The sequence below is a fragment of the Siphateles boraxobius genome, unplaced genomic scaffold (genome assembly GCF_051911475.1).
Source record: "Siphateles boraxobius isolate OS27281-9 unplaced genomic scaffold, OSU_SipBor_1 22, whole genome shotgun sequence".
Classification (NCBI taxonomy): Eukaryota; Metazoa; Chordata; class Actinopteri; order Cypriniformes; family Leuciscidae; genus Siphateles; species Siphateles boraxobius.
The window spans coordinates 28,126,892-28,152,538 of record NW_027508833.1 but is presented as its reverse complement, the minus strand read 5'-3'; the positions used below and the strand labels follow the sequence as shown (position 1 = coordinate 28,152,538).

Genomic DNA, 25,647 nt, shown 5'->3' with positions numbered 1-25,647 from the left:
CAGACTAGACGTAGCACAAAAAATCCCATTAAGAAAAAAAAAATTTCCTAACCCTTTAATAACATGTTGACTGGTGAGCAATGAACAATATAAAAGTCTTCAAAGGCGACAGGACAGCTCCGGTAAACTGGAGGGACGACGTCCTTCTCTATTGGATGAAAGGTACACTCCTTTTCTTCCTTCTGTGCTTTATCTTATTTGGAGAGAAGTCCTGTAGCTCCTTATGGAAAACTCAGCAGTAAGAGTTCAAACTGAACAAAAATAATTATTTTCTTAACAGACGATGACTTAATCTTGTAATAAAGTTTTGCAAAGACCTAATTCAACATGTATTTATTTAGAGATATACATGCAAATCCAGGACTCTGGTAAAGTCATTAGGCTCTTGTGGAACTAAAAGATTTATGGTGAGACAGTCACATAAACGCCGCGGCTATAAATTAACCCCAGCGGCCGACCCGCTTTCAATCAGAACGGTTCCACTTTCCAAACAGATTTGAGAGCTCAAGTTCAGCCTGAACTAGCCAGTCCTTCCTGAAACCATCCTGAAGCCAATAAGACTACTTGAGCCAGTGCACGTCTGCGCCACCATGATATCATTCCGATTACGGCAGGTGCTTCAGACACATAAACCCTTCAGTGAATGAAGAGCCACATGAAGATCCCAAATGATCAACAAAATGAGAGACAGACCTTTGGTCCAAATAATATTTTATCACCCTATAAACAGAAACTGAAAATGGCAGGTTACATAGTTGTTTTAAATCTGGTTCAGTCCAGTAACAACACTTTCTATCATTTACATTATATATATATATATATATATATATATATATATATATATATATATATATATATATATATATATATATATATTATATTATTTTAACACCATGTCAGCAGCAATGCTATCTTCATGGTAATCCTCAAATTACAACAATTTAGCCCACAAGCGACAACCTGTTCATTCATTTCTTTGCTGGTAAGGTTGTTGTAAATTGAGACCAGACAGATGCTCTGCAGTGTATTTTTTTTTTTTTTTTGACATTTATGATCTTCTGGATGGATTCAGCATTACAAGTATTTGAAATTGCTTGTCAGGTGACATTTTACAGATGGCACACCCCCACAAGATCCGAGCAGCGAAAGTCATTTCTCTGGGATCATTACCAAACAAATCAATGTCAGATCAGTGCTGAGAATCTGCATGAATAAAATTAAACTTTAGCATATGACTTGCAACAAAGGCATCTTTGATAGCTCTTCAATGCCACAAGGTGCATTTGTATTTGAATCTATTATAAATAAGATAGATACGATAGATAAACAAAAACATTTGTCATACCACCCACCCCTAAAAGAAATAGTACTTTACAAAAACAAAGCATCAACTAAAAATGCCTGCATTCCTGTAGCACAAACAGTAGAGCATGGCAACAATGCACAAACTGATCAAATGTATACCTTGAATGAAATACAAGTCGCTTGTAAATCGTGAAAACGAGTCGCATCCCGCTTTGGATAGCATCACTTGCCAAATGCATAAATGTACTTCACTTCATGCAATACATCACTAAATGATTCAAAATGTGTAGACATTCCATGCGTGTAGCAAATTCTTAAAGATAAAAAGCGGACAGTAAAAAAATGTGATGTTTGCTGGGCACGTGACAACCATCTAACCAGCCTGCAGACTCCTGGATCCACATGTAGACTGGAAAGATGCCTGCACACACAACCAGCCAGTGGAGACCAGCAACAGCAGAAGATAGAAAGGTTGTTGGCAAACGACCTCAATGAACTGACTGTTACATATTTTATGATGTCTAAGAGAAAAACAGTGGCTGTGAGAGAACAGGCGTTGAATCAAACTGAGCATCGGGTAAAATCAATCCGTCATGATAAAGATAAAGTAAATCTCTAAAGTGGAAGGAAAGAGCTTGTTTGTTCTCTGCCTGTATCGTCATAGCTGGTCTTTTGACCTTCAGGAAGACACAAGGACAAACTCAGATCACATGGACTGTAGTTTGAGGAAAATGACCAGAAAATTTGGGCTGTGGTTACATGTAACATGACTAGGTCACTATAGAGAATGGAGGGGAAATTAAGCCTAATACCGTTTTCTCATAAATAAACGCACTGCACAGACACGGGAGGGAAAATAATGCGTTTATTCCAACTCAAATCTGTAGAAGGGTGTTTCTACAACTATTTAACCCTGTACACTTTCAGGAAATAAACATTCCTAAAACAAAATTTCAGTCTTCAGTGTCACATGATCCTTAAGAAATCATTCCAATATGTTGATGTGGTGCTAAAGAAACAATTGAACATTTGAAAACATTGACATATCATCAATGCTGAAAACAGTTGTGCTGATTAATATTTTTGTAGAAACCATGACACAGTTTTCAGGATTTGTGGATAAATAGAAAGTTACAGAACAGCATTTATTTGAAATAGAAGTATTTTGTAACATTATAAATATCTTTACTTTTGATCAATGTAATGTATCCTTGCTGGAAAAAGTATTTCACAAATTTCACAGGAGAGTTCTTTAGTGTTTTTTTAACAATTTCCCACCACAGTGTAATTTTTTCCACCACATCTCAAAAACAGATTTCTCCGTTTTCTTCACGTTACGTGTAATATTTCATCTCAAGCTTTTCTACGACGTTACTGTATCCTTCGCAAACAAGTTCACTAACTTTAGAGCAGAATTTATTACAATTCTGTGTGGTTGTAATGACAAATTAATTTATAGAATTCATGATCACACATATTGAAATTACTAGAATTCATATTTTTGTGACAGATTTCAGGTTAATACTGACATTCTAGGTCTAGGACAAGACTAAAACAAAATCTATACATAAAAGTAATTTGAATAGTAGCCAAAACTGAATAAAGGCATGGTAAAAAGTTAATGTGGTCTTCCTATGACAAAAAAATTAAAATAAAAATAAATAAAAAATGAATAAATCAACCCTTGGGTTGAAACCCCCACACAAAATGACATCATGAACAGCAAGCAAAATGCCCATCCCATGTCCAGGCTCAAATTAGCCACTGTTGACTGAAATATTCTCAAGATTTGCAGACATGGCATTTCCCTATGGAGACGCCCATCTCTGTGAACAAAAGATTTATGAGTTAAACTGCAGGTGTTCACCTTAGATCTGACAGGACACACTGCCCTGGAAGAGCCAATGCGTTCACACTCGGCTGCACTGGATTTAGGCACACAGTCCAGCCAACAGTGCACTGCCCTTGGCCAGAGATCATCGGTGAGATCAACACAAGTATCAGCCTCATGGGTAACAGCGAGGAAACGACCCAATCCAACCAAACAAACACAAGCTCACATTACATACAGTACATAATGCCATCACTACGTTGACCTAGTGTAGGAAGGATTGAGATCCCTGATGGGGGTTCAATGATCATCGTAAACAAAACCGCTTACACAAGCTGAAATGCCACACCCTGAAGGTGACCTCATGTGGTCTGGTGGCCAAAAGAGTGGTAAAATGCTGACAGATAGAGGAAGTACAAACTGCACAGGTTGGTTTGCAAATTGCTGGGCTCGATTTTGACAGCAACTAGTAGAGATGCTACCACCCATGACATCACAAACCAAAGAGATCAGACCAGAACAGCCTCAAAACCTCTATGATTCATCTCAGATGAGGAGCTCTTTGAAACTGAAGCAGGTTTGGCACTTACGAGGGGGGATTTTGATGCGAATGATGTTACTCTTCCCACGGCCAAGACCAGCGGTTTAGGGGAAGGATCAAGAAGAGAAATAAGACAGCAGTCTGGAGCAAACTCCCTTTAAAATGATGAAAATGGCAGAAATTGAAACTTAAACAAGCAAAAAAGCTTTATTGATTTCAACAAACTCATTTAAAGAGCTAGTTTCCCTGGACATACTGTCAACTAAAAAAGGTTTTTCAAATCAGATTTGCCAATTAACAGTGTAAATCCAGCACCAGGCTTAATATGCATCTGGGAACGCAGCCAAACATGGCATCGGATTGATTTCTTGAAGCATATAAACATTGGTGTATGGGATAAGGGATGTGTACGATGCAGAAAATGCCTATTGATGCCCAAAAGTCCTAGTAATGTACAATAAGTCCTAAATGATTTATCATTTCACGTGTGAATGTGAGAATGTTTCATTCAATACAATCATTACCAGCTGTATGTGCAACAGTATTTGAGGTCAATCAATGACTCTTGATCATTAAAACCAGAGGATCTCACCACCAAAAGTCAGCCATTCGGCGAAGGGACATTTCTGCAATGAGTTATGACAATGAGCTCTCATATACACACACACACATATATATCCGTGAACACGAAAATAACAAATCATCCTTTGAGGGCGTGTACGTCAATGTATTTTCTGACAACACATTTTTATCATCCTCCCACCCTTCACAAAATGATTAAGTGAGAGGAAAGAGTGTTAAACGGCTGGGCTATGAAAGTATTCCCTTTAAAAAGAGGCGCTAACTCAGCCCTGAACACATCCCCTTTCCTGGTTTCCATGAAAAGACTTCATTTTGAGCATGATTAAAATAAATAATCTTGACATATAAATGATAGTCCCCACCCCTCGTTACGCTCCATCTCGCTGGTTATTCTTGGATAGCGCCAGTACTATAAGGCAGGTTAAAATGGAAATGCTGTATAGCTTAATCATTTAAAAATGAAGCTCATTGCGACATCTAGAAATGACATACAAGGAGTTTAATAAAACAGTACAGAAAAGAGCTTGGCACACACCAGACTACTGATGAACATGGTTATTACAGCTCTGAAAATCTTACTACTTTTAACCTTTGAAATGAACCATAACCTAATCAGAAGACTGCTTCTTTTATTCTATCAAAACTAAAAATCACCCAATTAGACAACTACAGAGAAGAAGAAAAAAACAGGCTTTGGAAAATAAATTCAAACTAGCTGACACGGACTGAAATTTTGGACAAAATATGATTAATTTTCTTAGAGTTTCCTATTGTATTGCATACAGTGTTGAAATGATTCAATTTTCCCAACCATACTGAAAAACCACCCATATAATCATCAGTTCATCTCATTCTTGTGTTTATGAGTACAAATTCATCAACTACAGTGATTTTTTTTTTTTGAATTATGTCCAGAAGCAGAGGATGTCCTCATCCCAAACTGACTCATAGGCCTATTCTACCCAATTAATTTGGTTTCCAAGCTGCTTAAAATATGGACTCTAGAGTTCATGCAGAAAGCAGAGCTCCATCAGGCACAGGAAACTGCTGTTTGAACTCTTTGCTCAAAGTGTGGATTCTTTTTCCAGAGGGATCTGACTAACAGCTTTTGCCGAATATGATGCAAACCTCTGGGTCAGACCCTGGAGACACATTTTTCCTTCTTCTTCCCTCTTTACTTCTCATTTCCAATCCATCACACTGCTCCGCCCTGTCGGTCAGAGCCTCGTATCTTTAAGCAAACCTGAGATTGGCATATCTGATTAATTAAGGTGACGTCTTTGGAGTGGGTGTTAACACATTCGAATTGGCTTAGAATTGTTTGCTAAAGCTGTCAGACAGTCAAACGTTCCAAAGATGGAGACCCATATTTCACAGTATGACACATAATTGGGTTCCTGAAAAGCCTGTGAACTTAAAAGGTGTTGATTAGGAGGTTTAACTTCAAGGAGAGACCACCAACATCTCAGCGGCCATGAGAACAGGTGTGTGTATTTGTCAAAGTATAGAAACATGTCCACTCAAGGTTAAAGCCGTCTAGGAAAGTCACTTAATACTTTGGGGAAAATTGCAATTGGCCATAACACAAAAACACTTGAAAAGAACTGACCTCATTCCAAAACGTGGGAGAGTTTAAGAGAGAAGTGCAAACAGCCTAACGCATAAGATCGGAGGACTCACTTTATTGCTCGTACAAATAAAGATATCAAGCTTTAAACAGCGAGGCGAGGCGGGGCAGGCGAGGTCCTCCGAGAGCCAGAGAAGGGCAACTTCTAATGAATGCAAATATATTTGGAGTCTGGGAAGACGGGTAGGGCAGTAACCCAAGTATAAATTACAAAAGAAGAAAACAACGTAGGAGGACTACAAGCTGAAACACATCCTTGAAAATGTTAAAATAACTGTTAAATAAGCAGCATTAGACAGTTAAACAAGCACACATTCAGATTATATGTGTGTAAAAACACCAGGAGAAGACAAAGACAATTCAATGGTTTATAGATGGTGTACCATGGCAATGAAATATAAACATATGCAACAAAAAAATATATATTTTTTTATTAAGTAGGCTACCTTAGCAAACAAAATAAATCTCAGTACATGAATATGTTAATCATTCAGTACCGTAGCATTCAAGGGCACACATCATCTTATATAATAGATGAATAAAAAAACAAAAAACAATAATAATAATAATAAATAAATATAGTAAAATAAATAAATAAAATCATCCAAACATCAATTGGAAAATTATGAATTTATCTTAGATCCCTTTTGTATGTTTGATTTCTTTTTTTATATCAATATTTCTATAAATGCTGAAAGGCATACATATATTTGTATATATTTTATATGCTTTTATATATGCAAGAAAATATTTATATAAATGTTTTTTATAAACTACATGTATACAGTGTTTATATAAGCATTGGCAGAGTACACTTTGCTTTCACAATACAGGAAATACTACTTCAAAGCATTAAAGAAAAAATAAATAACTACATTAAAAAAGTCTGAAAATTAGCCATTTTCCTGGCCAGTTAAAGAAATGAGAAAATGTTCAGCAAATATGACAGGACAAGGAACAGGCAAACTATTTTTCGCTCATTTCTGTTACTTGAAATATAATTTTTCACATTTTCTGCACTGACTGAACTCACCCCTTGGCACGGCACAACTTGCCCACATTTTTTTTTCCTAACAAGACATGTCTCTTAAACTCTATAGCTGACTGCACACATGCTTAAAAAAATACGAATATTAGTTTTACCTCCTCTTACTACTCCATGCCTAGTGGTCAACTTACTTAAAACATACTGTAGTAGTTTACCTCACTCACCCCATAGTAAAAGTATCATGTTATCATCATCTGCACCCAAGCACTTTAACATCACACCCCCACAATAGCGCAAGACACACATGTGATTCTCAAGTGGTTGATTCTGCTGTCAGAGACATTTGTAAATGGATATAAATCACACACACACAACTGTCCTCAGCAATAACAGACTATAAATAATTGTAGCTGTTGGTGGGCACAGGTTGTTGATTTAAAAACTCTTTGTAATTTGCTGGTGCTTAAAAATGATGTTCACAGCAGATGTAGACAGTGTCGCATTGAGCACTTGGCTGCTTTTACAGACGCGCGTCTCTGTCGTAGGGCATTATTTAATTTACTGGTACATAGCGATTAAGCAGAACATGTAGTATGTGATGCTTTAGTTGATGGTGTTTGCTAAAAAGATTGTTGTTTTCACATGTTAATGGTGGGAAGCTTGCAACAGATTAAGAGTAGTGACTTTCGGGGTACCTTCCCAAATTGTTTGTGTGTGGCTGTGGCTGAAACATTGAACTAATTAAATTACCAGGAAGTGGCTTAAAGATTATCGGGAAGACAATATGGCCTGGCGGCAGAGAAGTGGCTTCATTAGCTCAGTGAGATTTGCTCTGCTCAAACCTGACCTGGCTTTTCACTTTCCTGTAATGTGAGTTTTGAGTGAATGAGCTGAAAGGAAATGGGCAGTTTTCAATCTGTCCATCATTCTCACCCAGGCTGTCAAAAACGGCTACACTTGAAAATATAAAGACGTCAAAATAATAAATCTCCCCTCTTTCTGACAAAGTCTGGAAGTCAAATCCTCAACAGCACACAGATGTCAGAAAGAGACTTGTACAGCTGAGCTCAGACGTTAACATACCCCTGTAGCTTAAGATTAGAGTTAAAAAAAATATAATGGTTTTATTTTGTCTACAAAGATTTGCATATATTTGAATATGTTCTACAAAATAATAGCATACAGGTCCTTCTCAAAAAATTAGCATATTGTGATAAAGTTCATTATTTTCCAGAATCTAATGATAAAAATTAAACTTTCATATATTTTAGATTCATTGCACACCAACTGAAATATTTCAGGTCTTTTATTGTTTTAATACTGATGATTTTGGCATACAGCTAATGAAAACCCAAAATTCCTGTCTCAAAAAATTAGCATATTTCATCCGACCAATAAAAGAGGTGTTTTTAATACAAAAAAAAAAGTCAACCTTCAAATAATTATGTTCAGTTATGCACTCATTAGTCAATACTTGGTCGGGAATCCTTTTGCAGAAATGACTGCTTCAATGCGGCGTGGCATGGAGGCAATCAGCCTGTGGCACTGCTGAGGTGTTATGGAGGCCCAGGATGCTTCGATAGCAGCCTTAAGCTCATCCAGAGTGTTGGGTCTTGCGTCTCTCAACTTTCTCTTCACAATATCCCACAGATTCTCTATGGGGTTCAGGTCAGGAGAGTTGGCAGGCCAATTGAGCACAGTAATACCATGGTCAGTAAACCATTTACCAGTGCTTTCGGCACTGTGAGCAGGTGCCAGGTCGTGCTGAAAAATGAAATCTTCATCTCCATAAAGCTTTTCAGCAGATGGAAGCATGAAGTGCTCCAAAATCTCCTGATAGCTAGCTGCATTGACCCTGCCCTTGATAAAACACAGTGGACCAACACCAGCAGCTGACATGGCACCCCAGACCATCACTCACTGTGGGTAATTGACACTGGACTTCAGGCATTTTGGCATTTCCTTCTCCCCAGTCTTCCTCCAGACTCTGGCACCTTGATTTCCGAATGACATGCAAAACTGAGCAACAGTCCAGGTCAGGCGCTTCTGCCGCTGTTTCTGGTTCAAAAGTGGCTTGACCTGGGGAATGCGGCACCTGTAGCCCATTTCCTGCACACGCCTGTGCACGGTGGCTCTGGATGTTTCTACTCCAGACTCAGTCCACTGCTTCCGCAGGTCCCCCAAGGTCTGGAATCGGTCCTTCTCCACAATCTTCCTCAGGGTCCGGTCGCCTCTTCTCGTTGTTCAGCGTTTTTTGCCACACTTTTGCCTTCCCACAGACTTCCCACTGAGGTGCCTTGATACGGCACTCTGGGAACAGCCTATTTGTTCAGAAATTTCTTTCTGTGTCTTACCCTCTTGCTTGAGGGTGTCAATGATGGCCTTCTGGACAGCAGTCAGGTCGGCAGTCTTACCCATGATTGCGGTTTTGAGTAATGAAACAGGCTGGGAGTTTTTAAAAGCCTCGGGAATCTTTTGCAGGTGTATAGAGTTAATTAGTTGATTCAGATGATTAGGTTAATAGCTCGTTTAGAGACCCTTTTCATGATATGCTAATTTTTTGAGACAGGAATTTTGGGTTTTCATGAGCTGTATGCCAAAATCATCAGTATTAAAACAATAAAAGACCTGAAATATTTCAGTTGGTGTGCAATGCATCTAAAATATATGAAAGTTTAATTTTTATCATTACATTCTGGAAAATAATGAACTTTGTTCATTTACAGGTCCTTCTCAAAAAATTAGCATATTGTGATAAACTATACTGCATTTAATCAGGGTTCCTGCACACTTTTTAAAGTCAAATTTAAGTCTTTTTAAGACATTTTTAAGACCTGAAGAAATCAAAATTAATACCGTACATTAGGGGTGTGCAATATTGACAAAAATATATCTCGATATTTACAACATTTTGTTGATAATAATTAGATGATATTTTACTGATTTGTGTTTTTGTGCTGTGCAATGGCTGGTATAGGCCTGTTGTTGACAGCAGACTCACGAAGATATTTATATTTTTCATATTCTATGTAGTGGTCAGTTCACAGCAGTGACAGAAATGATTAATTAATGTGCAATATTTGCCACCTTAAATTGACTTGCAGGGGCATTTTCACCTATATATGGACATTTTTTCTAAACTTATTTAGAGTTATGCATCACCTTTTATGTCAAATACTAACATTCAAATTAAATTATACAGTAATTATACTTATTTATACAATAATACTTAATTACACAATTATACAGTACCACCGTTACCAGTCAAATTAAATCATTAATTCAATCAAAATCCATCTTTGCAGTGCAGAGGTGACACAGAAGTGGCATCAGAAGTGGCATTAATATTTACACTCCATACTATGAGATCGTTTTTATTTTTTAAATAAATATTCAATATTTAAATATGAAATGATTTCTAATTTTAACGTTTAAATTAAAGGGTACTTTAAATATGAAACTAAAACCGCCAGTAGTCGGCGGAAAGTCACTGTCTTAATAAGCGAGTTGAGGTAGTCATTCATTCAACCAATTTGTTCAAACCCGCTGATTCATTCGGGAAAGAAACAAGTGATTGTTCATTGAATCGTTAAAATGACTCGTTCAAAACACGGATTTCAGTCAAGAAATCATCGGTGTCTGTTGCATTGAGACTCTGCTACGGTTTCACTTTGAAATTCTAGTCGGCGAAATAAAGGGAAAACAAACAATATTGACAATATGGTGTCTAAAAAGTAACTCACAATGTTAATTTATTTTTAATTTAACTATTGTTTAACATAAATATCACACTGATGATATATTCTAAGATAAGAACATAATATAATATAAATATAAGACAAAAACTAATTTGGGGACATACCTATAACTGCACACATCACGCAGTGAAAGCACAAGAGAGACAAATGCGATGTCAGCTCACAGTGCCTCATACATCGTTATGGTTACAATATCATAATAGACAATACACATCGCACACCCCTACGCACATAAAGAATGAACTTACGACTGAACTGACATTTGCCAACTTTCTTCTCTCCTCTCTCGCATGCAGGAGACAGACGTTATGCTTCCGCGAATGTGATGCAAATTGTCACGTGAACAAGCAAATCCACAAAGATAGAATAATAAAAAATAATACGTACGTTAATTAGATAGTTTTGATTTGGAAAACATTTAGATATATGTCTAAGTCGAAGTGTCATCTAAAATTTAAGACCTTTCATAAGTAAAAATAAGACTTTATAAGACTTTTTATGGCCTTATATTTTAAAAATCTAATTTAAGACTTTAAGGATTCGCAAGAACCCTGATTTAATACTCTTGGTTCTTAAATTCATGAGGAGACAACACCTATTATGACTTTTGGGCTTTGTTGTATGAGCCCATAAATGTCCAGAGTGATGAAACTTTACAAAAGTGGAGAAAAACACAAATTCGCAATGCATGTTGGGGAAAATTAAAGAATTTATAGGATTTTTAAGAACAGCAGGCAGCAAACCAAATACTCATATACACCACTATTGCAAAATGGCACAAACTGCCATTAGCTGTTTCCACCCAAGTTGCAAATTTAATTTACGCTAAATAAAATAAATAAAACATCAGAATATTCCATTTGTTTAAGAGAAAAAAAAGGAAGTTTATGCACATTAAGCAAATTTTTCACAAAAATTATCCACTATAAAAGGAGCCATTCACATAGAGCGTGTTTTTTAATTACACTGCGCTTGTTCCACTTGTTTTTAAAATGTAAACATGCGCTAGACGGAAGTCTTTAACCGATGCTCTCGCATCTCACGTTTTCATCTCTCGCATGACAGCATTCTTCATTTTTGCTGAAAGAACATTTTCCCCCATTCCACTGGGGGAAAATTAATGGCTCCTAAGCAAGTTATGCATTTTGGAAATCCTTTCCTCATCCTTTATTTCAACCAGACTAGGACAGGAAAATGTATTTGCCTTTTTTATGCAATATCAAAGATTAAGCTTAGAAAGAGTATGCAAAAAAAAAATTTAAACCGAATGTAAATGTATTTTTAAAATACAAGTGTAAATCCATTTATTTTTGTGAACTTAACTAAAATTTGAATGTAAATTTATATGTAAATATTTGTTAAAGTCTGTGTAGTTCTAAATTGAAAAAAAAAAAAGATTTTGCAAGGGATATGTAACGCCTTATGAGCAGAACTGTACGTGGAAGATTTTACCAGAGCACGGCCCCTCATTTCTTTTTACACTGTTCTGAGAAGAGTAACAGAGGCAACCATAAGACCATTTCATCCATTTGCATTTGTTAGTGTAACAGACACATTATAGATGCTAAACTGTGACCAAATGAGAGAAACCTGTTCACATACAGTCTGTCAGACTGAAAATACAACTGCGTGTACTGACATGTGTCTGAGATGTGTCAACTGTACCATGGCTGTGAGAGAAAAAAAGAAAACAGTGCGTCTTACCGTCGTGAAAGCCAGGAGCTCCTCATCATTTAGCTTGTGAACAGGATTATTCTTCTGAAAGTCTATGCTGCAAAGCAAAAAAACACAATCATTCAAAAAAATCTGCATATAAAATATGCCCAAGTTTCTTTTAGTTCACAGGTCAAGGACACAATTCATTATATATTTTTTTTAAATGTCCCTCATAATGATGACAATGCAAAACAGAAAGCTTGCATGTCTCATCCTTTATTCCTTCAGCTTTCAGGCATTTGAGAACAGTGAGAGAGAAATGTATATTTCACTGCATAAATATTACTGTACGACCAGTGAGTGCCTTTTTAGTTGTGCGGTACTTGCTGGATAATCATATCTTGCTATAACCTCAACAAAAATATATTACCATATTAACATTGCTGCTGATTTTATCTCATGAATCCACAATCAGAAGAAAAATTCTCTCATTATCTTTAGTAATTTGTTCATTTAAAAAAAAAAAGTTTTACAATAAGAAATTTATAAAAACCAAGTACCATCTATGTAAGATCATCTAATTTATATTAGACTCCAGTAATATAAGTAGTCTATTAAAAGCATTTGTTTAGTGGAGTGAAAAATAAATAACCTTAAGTTGTATAATAAATTGATAAAGTAGTACATAGATAGATTAGTACAGAAAAATGACTGTATGTAATGGTACTGCAGTATGTGCTGTGCTAAATTGAATTAAAATATTTTTTCTTCAACATACAGACCAATTGCTTTTTTTGTGCTTATATTACAGTAAGGAGATAATACGTAACGGTAAATTATGGGGAACATGCTTAAAGGGTTAGTCACTTTACTCACCCTTAAGCCATCCTACTGTAGATGTATATGACTTTCTTCTTTCAGACCAATACAATCAGAGTTAATAAAAATGTCCTGGCTCTTCCAAGCTTTATAATGGCAGTGAATGGGCGTTGAGATTTTGAAGCCCAAAAAAGTGCATCCATGCATCATAAAGGTACTCCACACGGCTCTGGTGGGTTAATAAAGGCCTTCTGAAGCAAAGTGATGCATTCGCGTAAGAAAAATATACATATTTAATGGATATTTCCTTATTTAATGGACCTGACGAATGACGTATTGATGAACGCGGAAGCACAGAGGATAGAGCAAAACAAAACACCATTCACGAAATTAGGATTTAAAAAAAAAAAAGATGTCTGAGGATTTCAATATAGAACTGGCCAACAAACTCAAGATCCTCTTCTTATTTGTTTGAACAGCGAAAGGCGTAAAAGCTTACGCTACTCCTACATCATACATTGCGTCAGGGGTTACTCTTTTGCCGCAAGTCGACTTGCATAGGCCGTTTGACGGAAGCTAGTTATTTTAGTTTAGAAAGTTTTAAATATGTATATTTTTCTTACAAAAACCAACCCATCGATTTGCTATAGAAGGCCTTTATTAACCCACTGGGTTCATATGGATTACTTTTATGATGAATGGATAAACTTTTTTTTTTACTTCAAAAACAGGACCGCCATTCACTACGATTATAAAGCTTGGAAGAGCAATGATTTTTTTAATCGATTTTGATTTTCTTTTTTTTTTATCTATATGTTCGAAATATCTATATGTTTATAAGTTTGTCTAAAAGAAGTAAATCATATACACCTAGGACAGCTTGAGGGTGAGTAAATCATGGGATCATTTTCATTTTTCGGTGAACTATCCCTTTAATTCTCATGAAAGTAAAGTTACAATACAAAAATAGGTCTTAAACACAGGCTTAATTTTCTTTGTGAAATATTTCTTTTTTCCTTTGATAGGGGGGGGGGGGTGGAGAAAACGACCCATGCATTTTGTGAACCATGTATGCATTTTCACTCCATGTATTTCATTAAGAGGAATTAAAACAAATCAATAGTTGTCACAAAAGTCAAAAGTATAAATATGAGGTGCCACATCTCAAACATAATCAGCAGTTCAATTATTTAACCCCATTATTATAGCATAGTACAATATTCTAGGTAACTTCAGCTACTTTCCTCGAGCTGCAACCGTCTGACTCTCTCATTTGCATCATAGTCCTTACGTTAACAGAGGATAATAAATGTACAGCAGACTGTTCGCAATCCAACAGAACACAGTTAAACCGTACGTGTGGTTTTGCTTGACTGCACCACTGACGGCCCATAATTCACCTTCAACCATCATGCAGCCCAATTAAGGTCCCTGGCCTGCATAATTACGCCCTGCTAATTATTCCACGCCTGCAATTTGTCTCCTAGCAGCCAGTCGGGCAAGATGACGACCTTTCTACAATGAACAGGATGCACAGGCTGGTAAAACGATAATTAGAGAGCAGTGTAGGAGAACCCCGCACCTCCTCCCGGGGCTAAGATGGGGGTGGATGACCACTCTCAATGTGCACTTGGCCACAATTTTTTGTTTTTTAAAAACATACAATATTCTGCCAAACAGAGGCCTGACACAACACTTCAAAGTTACCAAGATGAATCATGCCTAAATAATGATTTACACATCCCGAACATGATTAAATGTCGACTGGAACAAAAATACTACAGCTTATAACATTTATCTCAAGGATAAGGAGACAGAAGATACGTATTCCTTGGATTTTTGTCTGTATGAATAAGCACATTTTCAGCCAGAAGACCTGTTTAAGTCATACTCGTAAAGCGTTTTGGCTTGGGCTTAAATTTGAACAACCTTGCTACCCTCATATTCATATGTGTATTCAATAAACTAAATTTTTATAAAACTGAAGGAGTGGTGATTAAAAATAAAAACATTTGTTACTATTTTACTGTTAACTTTTATTTAAAAAAAAATATTTCTTTAAAGGAGACCTATTATGCCCTTTTCTTTAAAGTTTTAATTTTGTTTTTGGAGTCCACTAGGTTTTCATACTTGAATGTTCAAAAAAAATTCTTCTTTTTTCTTCATTATTCTTCACACATTTTACATTGTTGCAACACCTCTCTTCCCAGTCTGTCAGTAATACTCTTTTTAGTTTCTGTCTCTATGAAGCCCCTTCATCTGAAAAGTGCAATGTCCTCTGATTGGTCAGCCGGACCAGTGTGTTATGATTGGTCACCCGCATTGAAGAGGTTTCAGAAATGCCACGGCCCTCACCATAACAGCGAGTTTCAACATACTACTAACACAACTCAAGCAGGCCTTGCCCCTTTTTTGCATATAAATTAAGCGGAAATTATTGAAATTATTAATATTGTGAAGTGTACGTTCCCGGAAGAAAACAAGACTAATTGAGACGTTTTTAATGGAGTTCAGAAACTTATCAGTGCTTACTGATATAGAGAATAACTCCCTTTTGAGTAGACTTTATGCTTTGTAACTTTACAGCCCTTTTTCATGCTCAAACAGCAACATTACACACTAAAGAAAGTAGAAAATATAAAAAGCCATAATTTAATACAAAAATAAATTTATACATTTATTTATAAATAAATTATACATTTTATTAAAAAAACTACTCTGAAAACTTTTATCATTGTGTTGAGGACCGTCTACCATCTCTTAAAAGGAGGAACGTCAAAATATTGAGCGCTGATGAAGCACAAGAGTGAAAGTCCCCATGAACAAGATTGATACAAATTGCAGCCTGGTGAATTGGACCGCAAGGTACATCCAGAAATGAGGTCACTTTGTGTATCTGTTTAAAGTCATTAGAGCATTTTATTTTTTTTAAGTGAAAAGCGATTATTGCATTTCATGATCGATCACTGTTGTCACTTTAGAGTGCCCCTACTGTTACCACAGTCACAATTCAAACAGGACCGACTCAAATCGACTGAGACACTCACCATGTGGCCAGTATAAGAGCCTGTTCCTCAGCGCTGAGGTCTGGGAGGTCATGTTCAGATGGCTCTGCCAGGTTAATCTGGTTCAGGACTGTATCATCACCCAGCTGATGATCCTATAAACACATGATGAGAATCAGAGCAGATCCTAAACAGACCTTAAAAATGCTAGAGGTATGACAAACACAGATAACACTTAAGATGAGCGAAAGAGGAGAGGCAAAATGACATATTTAGTATTGTATTATGAACCGCATTTATAAAGCCCATTCTCCTGTCGAATTTTACATTCTAATCATTAAACAAACATTTAGCTCTTTATAATCCCTTTAGAAGGGTTATTTCCTGAAATATTACCTCAAATGAGCAAATGATGTTAGCTCATGGATAAAAAAAAAAAAAATCAATCATAGTCAGTATTGATACTTATTAGCTGGGGCGGGGCATACGCAAATGAGCATGGTCCTCTGCTTTAGCCCATTTAAAACCTAATTTGTTGACATTTACATTCTATTCCCATGAAATGAAGACCGCTAACGCCAGTATACTTTACCTGAAAAGCGATCACAGAGACAAACGATAAAGACCTAGTGGAGAGCTATCAGCTCAGAGTTCGTAAGCAATACTGATCTTATCACATTTAATCCAAAAACTCAAGCAATCCTGGAAAAAATGATTTACTGGACTTTTAAAACGAGCCCAGCTAAGGGGAAACAGAGATAAGGTCCGGGAATTTTCTGTAAAATCTTTGTCTGTCCCCAATTTGTCATTTGCAGCCAAAGCAGATAATAAAAGACACCACACTGCCACTGCAAAGATCAGCCAAACACTAGATAAAACTCAACTGCCGTCCAAAAATGTGCAATAAAAGTAAAGCACTGCCTCAGGGTGAGAGGAGACGGGAAAGAATGGGACAGATGGAAATCTGCATAAAATATATTTTTCACGACCTTCACTGCAGCTCAATGTCATGTCTGCTGTCAGAAGTAAAATAAACGTCGCCCCCTGATGGATGGGAAGAGTAATGCACAATTCTTGCCCCCAAAAGGACTGTGACAGGTATTTACATACCATGGGGCCAAAATGAGCACAAGACAAGAGCCAAAGGAGAGTTGAAATTGACTTTTGAAAGTTGATAGAAGTTATTCACCCAATTTTAGTGGAATATTAGTAGAAACGGCAACATAAAAAGTCGAATTTTAATAATATTCTGACCCTCACTGCAAGTAATTCAAATGACATGAATTGTCAAATAAAGAAAAACTCAAATTACATATACCCATCATGCATATGATGCTCTGGTGACAATGACCTGAGCGGATTATAAATTATAAAATACTAAATTTCAATTAAATAAAATTAAATAGTTTATGGCCTGTAGATTTGTCAATTAACCACAAATGTCATGACAATTCATAACAAAAGCTAATTTTAGACACTCCCATGTACCTTTGGTAAGAGTTCTTTAGGTGTTGGTGTGAGGGAGAGACTATCAGAATTAAAAACAGGCGAGTTGTCCTTCCGTTTGACATCTAAGATGAGTTGAGCAAGGAAGTTCTCCTGAAAACGAGTTCTCTTCCCTAGGGCACCTGAGGGAGACAAACATTTATTTAATCATTCATGCATTCCATCAATTCTTTCCTCATTCACAGTGCTAGGTAATCCATATTTTCCATCCATTCGTTCATTCATTCCATCTTCCAATTACTTCCGTCACGCATTGCCGTATATCCATCCTTCAATCACCTGCACAGAATCATCATTTTTCTTCTAGTTATATTGCCTACCTGTCATGTTAACATCAAGTCCTGACAGATCGCGGGCTGTGTGCAAGTGTTCTTTGGCCCTGCGATACTCGTAGTAGGTCAGGCAGGTATAACTGCACTCCAGGTGGAACTGAATGGCCAGGCTCCTGTGTGTGTTGTTGGTGAACAGCTCCTCACATTCACACACTACAGAAACAGAGATAGGACCAGGTCATGAGAGGCAACATCTACACTTTTACACATTCAACATTTACTAAATTGCCACATATAAGGGAGGGGGAAAGGAAAGAAGGGAAAGGAAGGGAAAAAGGGAAAGGAAGGAAGGAAAGAGGAAGTACAAATGAGGTAGTAAGGAAGAAAGATGAAAAAAGGATGAAGAATGAAAAGCAGCAGAAATTAAGAGGAATAAATAACAACAAAAGAAGAACGGAGAAGTAAGAAGAATAGAATAAAGTAAAAACGATAAAGGAAATCTAACTAAATGAATGAATAAAGTAGTGATAATTGAGCCCACAGTCCACAGCTGTATATTCACTTTCAGCAATACTGCATGTATAAAAATGTGAACGCTAAACCCTTCATAAAGCTCAGCTTGAACACTTAATGTGACCTTCAGCATGATCTGTGTGAATATCTGAGTGTTTTAAAGTCCACTCATTGCACATTAAAGCTCATTTAACATGGAAAAGCCGCACCTTTCCTCTCATATACTAACAGACCTCCAAATCATTCACGGGCAAGTCACGCACATGTATCTGTGAAGGGTAAGAAATGAGCGCTTCTCTTTGTTCTGCTCACACAAGGAGATGAGACACAAACAGCGACTATCTCATGTTAACAAAAAAATAAGCAGCAAGAAAGGCAGTCATAAAAATATCACAGTGAGCCTTGAGTATACTGACTAAAATAGCAGAAATCCTAATTTTGAATTAATCATACATGCAGCCTACTTTTCAATGTCACTTCTTCAAATGTCATGAAAGCCTGTCATTAAAGAATAAGCATATCTGCCTGTGGGCTAAGAGGGAGAAAAAAATAAAAATCAACAGTATTTGAGGTTTTATTCTAGAAAGCGAAAGCAATGACTAATTGGGTACAGATATGATAAGAGATGATATTTTATTTCTAGATGGAGATTCACTCTGAATTCTTTTTTAAATAATGTTAAATAAATTCAACTGATTACATAAATATATAATAAATGATAAATACAAATAAAATGATGTCATTTTATTAAGGTTTCTTAACAGCAATTAATAAAAAAAATAATAATAAAATGCAAATAATGTGCAATTAACTGTACTTAACACTAAAAAAATATTTATTACTTAATATTTAATTAATTGTTCTGGTTTGTTTAAAGTCTAATGTATTCAGAGCGAACACATTATTTTAATAATAACAATAGTTAAATTAACACATTTAACCAATATGCAGACTCTATAACAAAGATGTCCATGGCTAAATTAAATAAAATCAACACATCATGCAACTCATTTTTTAGTTGATTGACAGCCCTACTGAACACCACTAAACCTTTGCTACTTAATATTAAAAAAAGGCCACCAAATCAGTTCCCTACAGACACCCTCATGAAAGTGGTCACCTACAAACCTGCGTTTAAATCTTCAGTAGACCAGTGAAATCCCAGTGCAAGCTTGACATTTACTAACCACAATGATGAAAGACCTGCTCCAATATCCAGTCACCCATGTAACTGACTGAATGTAAACGCTGATTAAAAATTATTCACCTTTATTATTTACCAACTAATAAAATGCTTCATTGACTTCAAAGTCAGTGATAAATATATAAACTGCTCAGACAAATTTGCCCGAAACATAAACCCTATTGAAATCTCATCTAGTGGTTAAGCCTGAGCTCTGAAGTGAAATTTGACCTTATTGTTCTGAGAAATCTTTTCTCCTTTTCTGATAATTTTAACTTTTTGAAATGCAAAAGTACTTTGTATCCTGTGGGTGCTAATGACAGCTAGGGTAAACACACTATCAGACAATGTACTTTTATTCAGATTGAATAAATCTTTGAAGAACATCATTTTTTACTTATTTACACTGAATAAAACACACGGCGATGCCTGTTTTCCCACAATACAATAAATTTGAACAATTTGAAGGTTGAATAAATTGGGGGATGGGGATTTAGACATCATACTGGCTTTGAGAACCTACATTTAATAAGGTCTTCAGATATCAGTGAAGATTCCACATGTAATCTCAGATCGCATGCGAGTACAAGACACTTTCTAGATTTAATATAAATACCATGTTTCAGTTCAAGCTTGTTTGGCCTTTCAGCTGCAACAGATCTTTCAGTAACAGATTCTGTTTGTGGGAGTACCAATTCCTGCCATTAGGAACTCTATAACGTCATCTAGTCAGCAAGGATGGATTATGTTCATGCAAGGCCCTCCGTGAGTGATGTACTAATGAAATACAATATAAACTTGCATTTGCAAGATATAAAGTTGCATAAATGTTATACTGTACATTGCAAAAGCATAACGAACCACGACTAGCTGCAATTAGGTAGTGATGCTGAGGAGTCGTCATGATCACATATCACCTTGTTTGTTTCACATGTGGCAACAACAAAAATCACATGCATTCAAGCACAAACCTTTCAATTTTACATCCCAGGTCATTTATATCTAGGTTTTCTATGCTTGAGGCCCCTGGTAGCAAGAAGTACCGGGACTCTAGTCCCATTGGCCCAGTCCATAAGCTGACCTTGCTGGTTAAAGTTAGAAAGCAATTGCAAACCAGATATTTCAGACATTACCTTCCACACAGCTCAGCCAGCTATAGATTAAGGACAAAACAATATATATATATATATATATATATATATATATATATTATATATTTGAGAAATGAATTTAACAGTCCAGAGGGTTTGAGAGGCAGATGTGTTGATTGTTTAGATTGTTTAGCCATTGCTGCAGCAAATTGATGCCCGGAGGCTGAAAGAATCTGTGTGTGTAGATATATATGTGTGTGTGTGTGTGTGTGTAGATATATGTGTGTGTGTGTGTGTGTGTGTGTGTGTGTGTGTGTGTGTATATGCATGAAGGGCAAAACACTCATGTAAAAGAAAGGTTTTTCCTGATCAACAAAGCAGTTACAGAGTAACTACAGAATACAAAGTTTCCCACACGTCAAAATGCTGTTTTCTCCTAAAATGCTCCACAAATATAAATCTGAAGCCGACTGAGCAGAACCAGTTAAAAATGAAAGGAATCGCTCTGTCATCATTTAACATGAATATGCAAATGAGCCCCGTCTCCACTCACTCATACAGGGTCGTATACAAGTCGATGCATCAGAATGGTAATGCGTTTTATATATCACACTCTACAACAGACACATAACGATAATAAATGTAGTCAAGCAAAATGCTAATCATATTATCAAACAATAAATAATGTGTTGCTAATGTTACACAAACCATGTTCCCGCTCACCATCTCAGAGTCCGACAGCTGCCATCTAAAAAAAAAACTGTATCCTTAAGCCTTATTCAGATGGGACCGGTTTTCTAAATGACGTTTAAGTTACAATTCTTATCACTTGACGTCTGTGATTTCATGTACCGATTCGGACAGGACTAACATCACCGTGTTTATTGCAGAAGTGAGAGTGTGTGTTTTCTAGACATGGCCGTTACAGATAGTCATGTGCTGTGTGTGCATGTCACGTATATGTCTTTTACTCGATTATTTGTTGAGATGATTTTAAAACTTTTAATTTTATAGCAGTGGCTGTTTATAATAAAGAAGTTGTTTTTTCGTCAGATACATATTACATCAATATCGAAACTTAAAGCATGCTGAAGATTGGTGCACAGAAGGTAGCTCAGGTAGGTCAAAAACACATGAGGAGAAGCGTTAGGATAATACAACATCAGCACAGTAAGTAATTTGCACTTTTTTTTATTTTTACAGAGGTTGTGTGAGAAAAACAAAGACTTGGCAGATTCGGACGGGATTAAAATTGCAAAGTATGTCTTTGAAAGAGTCAATTTTTCTAACGACCCCCTGGAAAACTAATCCCATCCGAATAGGGCTTTAGAAATGCTTTGAACAACTCACAACGTCAGTGGAGAAAGGCATATATACAGTAGTTAATCATAACATCATAATTTATACATCATATACACAATTCAACCCCTATATTGCTAAATGTACCCAATTTTTCATATCAACAGAAAAATATACCAGTGTTACTGTCCCTAATATAAATGTCTAGGAGTCAAGGGACACATAACATAAGAGATGGACAACGACTAAGGTGTTCCAAATAAAGTAACCAAAAAGGAGAGACGGGGAACCTGGCTTTTCTTGAGACTCCACTGCTTCGCAGCATAGTTATGATGATATCCTAAAGCCCACCGGCAAATTAACATGATGGGTTACAAGATACTTTGTGACGCAAAAAACACCACCAATTTCAAACCGCGTTTGAGACTTTTTTTTTCCATTGCCGTTTTAAGGAGAAAATACTCAGCATTGGTGTTGACTTACAAATTTGCACATGGTTTGTCTTAAAACATTAAAAACACCACATAGACATAGGAACAACATTAAAAACTTGATTTTGAACAATACTGCTGTTAAGTACTACTGAAGGAATAATTCACCTAAAAATTAAAGATATCATCTACTCTCCTTCTGTGGAACACAAAAGGAGCTGGTTTGTGATGATTGTCACAACTAGTCTCTCAAAAAGGACAAAAAGTTACAATTAAATTGTCCATTCAACTTCCCCGTAATGTCATATGACAGCTGTGTGCGGAACAGTTTGAAATAGTCATTCAAATCTTGCGTTTAGGCACGAAAATGTACCTTCAGGAACATCTTGGTATGCAAAAAAGCTGATCGAACTCAGTCAAATAAGGAGAGCAAACTGTATAGAACATAGGTTCTAACATGTTTTGTCTAAATGCCAGGTTCAATTTGGCCGACGTGAGATTTAAATTCTCCACTAAAATATGGGTTCTCATAACTTGAAAACAACAGGCCTAAGCTATACTACAAATTAAAGAATGATTATTAAAAAAAAGGACTAGCTTTATGTCTTAGTCCTACACTATTACTAAACTTATATAAGGGATGTCCATGCTCTGACATTTAACTGCATGTTATTTCAGTTTAAAACACTCTGAAATGCCTCTGAGGCCAAGCAGTCAATGAGTCGGCTGACGTGATACCCTGGCGATCCCCTAATTTCACCACAATTCTCTGGAAATAAATAAATTCATTCAAATAAATTCAATAATAAATTCATTCTGCAAATAAAAGCCTAGCATGCCACTTGAGACAGGCATGATGTTGAGGTCTTTTGAAGCAGATCCACTCACCAACACAAGACAGAATTATCGACTGTATCCTCTTGTAAATATTGCATCTGAACATCTATGCTGATTATCTAAATTGGGGCATAGCTGATGCGTGTCTGATTAAAAGGCAGCGCAGGAAACTCATTCCGAAGGCACAGGAACCCAATTAAGATGCTGCTTTGCTGCAGAGCTCATCATTTAATCCACGATTCCCTGGTGAATCCACATTAACAACCAAAACTCTTCAGAGGAACGGGTCTATATCCTGCCACTAAAGCAATGCAATCATTGACTCCCTTTTTTCCCCTCAGAAACCATTTCATGGGCGTCTATAATGAATGCTTCAGTTCACACAAAGTAAAAGGAAATCGTTTCCTCATGTTTGATGCTCAAACCTTTTAAATGTCATCAACATGTACAAAAAAAACATTGTAATTCATAGCACTTTAATACTTAAATGCATAAATATAAACTTAGCAGCATATCAGAGTCAAAGATTTGTCACAGAATCTTTTTCCACAGCTGAAGAGACATTTTCATTATCGGAGCAACTGAATGACTGCCAGTCAAATCTTTGAGACAGAGGTGTCCAAAAGTCCAAGAGCATTAGTGAAAATGCTTCTATATCTATTTTTTGTATTACTAAAAAACATTATTGCAAATTATCAGCAATTCCATTGAGGGGGGAAAATAATTAAAATCATTATTATATATATTATTTGATTTTCTTCTCTTTTTATGTCTTAGCATTTGCTTTGTCCCCCTTCCCAGATTTTCAGACTTTTGTACTTATATCATGCCATGATATTGAATAATTAGGGTTCGAAAACCAATGGTGCGAGGAGGACCCTCTTTTAACTGCTCGGTTTATTTCCGTATATATTTTTGGCAAATTATGGCAATTACATAGTACTTTAAAGAATATCATATTACACACCCATTACTTATATTAAATAATATCCTATTACACACCAAGTACTTTAAAGAATATCATATTACACACCCATTACTTATATTAAATAATATCCTATTACACACCAGTTACTTATATTAAATGTAATTTATTCCTGTGATGAATTTTCAAGCACCCACTACAGTCTTCAGTGTCACATGATCCTTCAGAAATCATTCTAATATGCTGACTTGGTACTCAGGGAACATTTATTTTCATTGTTATTTTATCAATGTTGAAAACAGTTGTGCTGCTTAATATTTTTGAGGAAAATATTCTCTTGATTCTTTAATAAACAGAAAGTTCAAAAGAACAGCATTTACTTGCCATCACTTTTTGACCAATTTAACACATCTTTGCTGAATAAATGCATTTCAAAAACCCACAAAAGAATCATGCTGACCCCAAACTTTTTGAACGGTGGTGTAAATAAATATACACATTATTATAGAGAGATTATTAAATCTGACTGTGTTGAAAGAGGTCTGTCTGACACAAGGGTGTCAAGTTATGTCAGAGATGACATAATCCTGAGGAGTGTGAAATCCTGTACCTAAAAACTCAAATCCTTCTGAAACGATAAACAAATGAACCGAAGCATTATATGAGGCCAAAGGGAAATGCACATTTAATAGCATTTTCAAATGGCACACTTAAATATCCCAAAATTGGCATAACATTTCTTTGATGTGTTTTGTATTATGTTAAGGTTATTGGGTCAAATGATACACCTCTACTGTTGTTAATTTTGGTGGTCATGTTAAGTGGTTTCCATGGGGACCGTTGGGAGGGTACTATAATGTATGATCACTTTTCACATCATTGTGAGGACGTTTAATCTGCAGAAAGCAAAACCCCACAAAAACACTCTGATCACAAACTTTGGGAAACCTCATTACTCCACCTTTGGCATGTCACTGCGTCTCTATTTCACACACAAACATGAAGTGCTGACATCATCATACTGACGGCGTCAATTTAACCACAGAGATATGAACACACGCACACACTACTGCAAAAAACACAGCCTGAATCTCCACGTCAACCCCTAGTTGACATCAGATTCTCTAAAGAAGACCCACTTAATAAGAGCTGACAGCTGTGTCATTTCTCCACTAAAGAGCGTCTGAAGCAGCTGAAGTGACGTCAGGATCTGAGCTGTGAAGAAATCTGAAATCCTTTTAGACACTCTGGATTCCAGTTTTTTAAAAAAGCCCACACTCTAATCTTAAGTAAGTTCAAACATTACATTCCAAGAGATATCAGGCCCAAAAAGACCCATGATACATAAAGAAAAAAGAAACACTACTCCCACAAGGGTAAACAAAAAATTGATGATGCTGATTGATTGCCAAGCTAAGCTACTAAACTTAATTGTTTAAAGGGTAACTAAACCCCTGGTCAGAGCCCGACTCCACCCA

The 25,647-nt window shown here is 36.3% G+C and overlaps 1 protein-coding gene across 1 annotated transcript in view; it reads right to left on the bottom strand.

The window, feature by feature from the left end:
• ttc27 (tetratricopeptide repeat domain 27) overlaps positions 1 to 25,647 on the bottom strand; it is a 107,136-nt gene that overhangs the window by 58,182 nt on the left and 23,307 nt on the right. Inside the window, exons 6-9 of the mRNA XM_077239467.1 lie at positions 17,939 to 18,103; positions 17,601 to 17,740; positions 16,155 to 16,267; positions 12,337 to 12,403 (exon numbers count right to left, since the gene is read on the bottom strand). Coding sequence (XP_077095582.1) covers positions 12,337 to 12,403; positions 16,155 to 16,267; positions 17,601 to 17,740; positions 17,939 to 18,103 — 485 coding nt within the window. The remainder of the gene's footprint in view (positions 1 to 12,336; positions 12,404 to 16,154; positions 16,268 to 17,600; positions 17,741 to 17,938; positions 18,104 to 25,647) is intronic.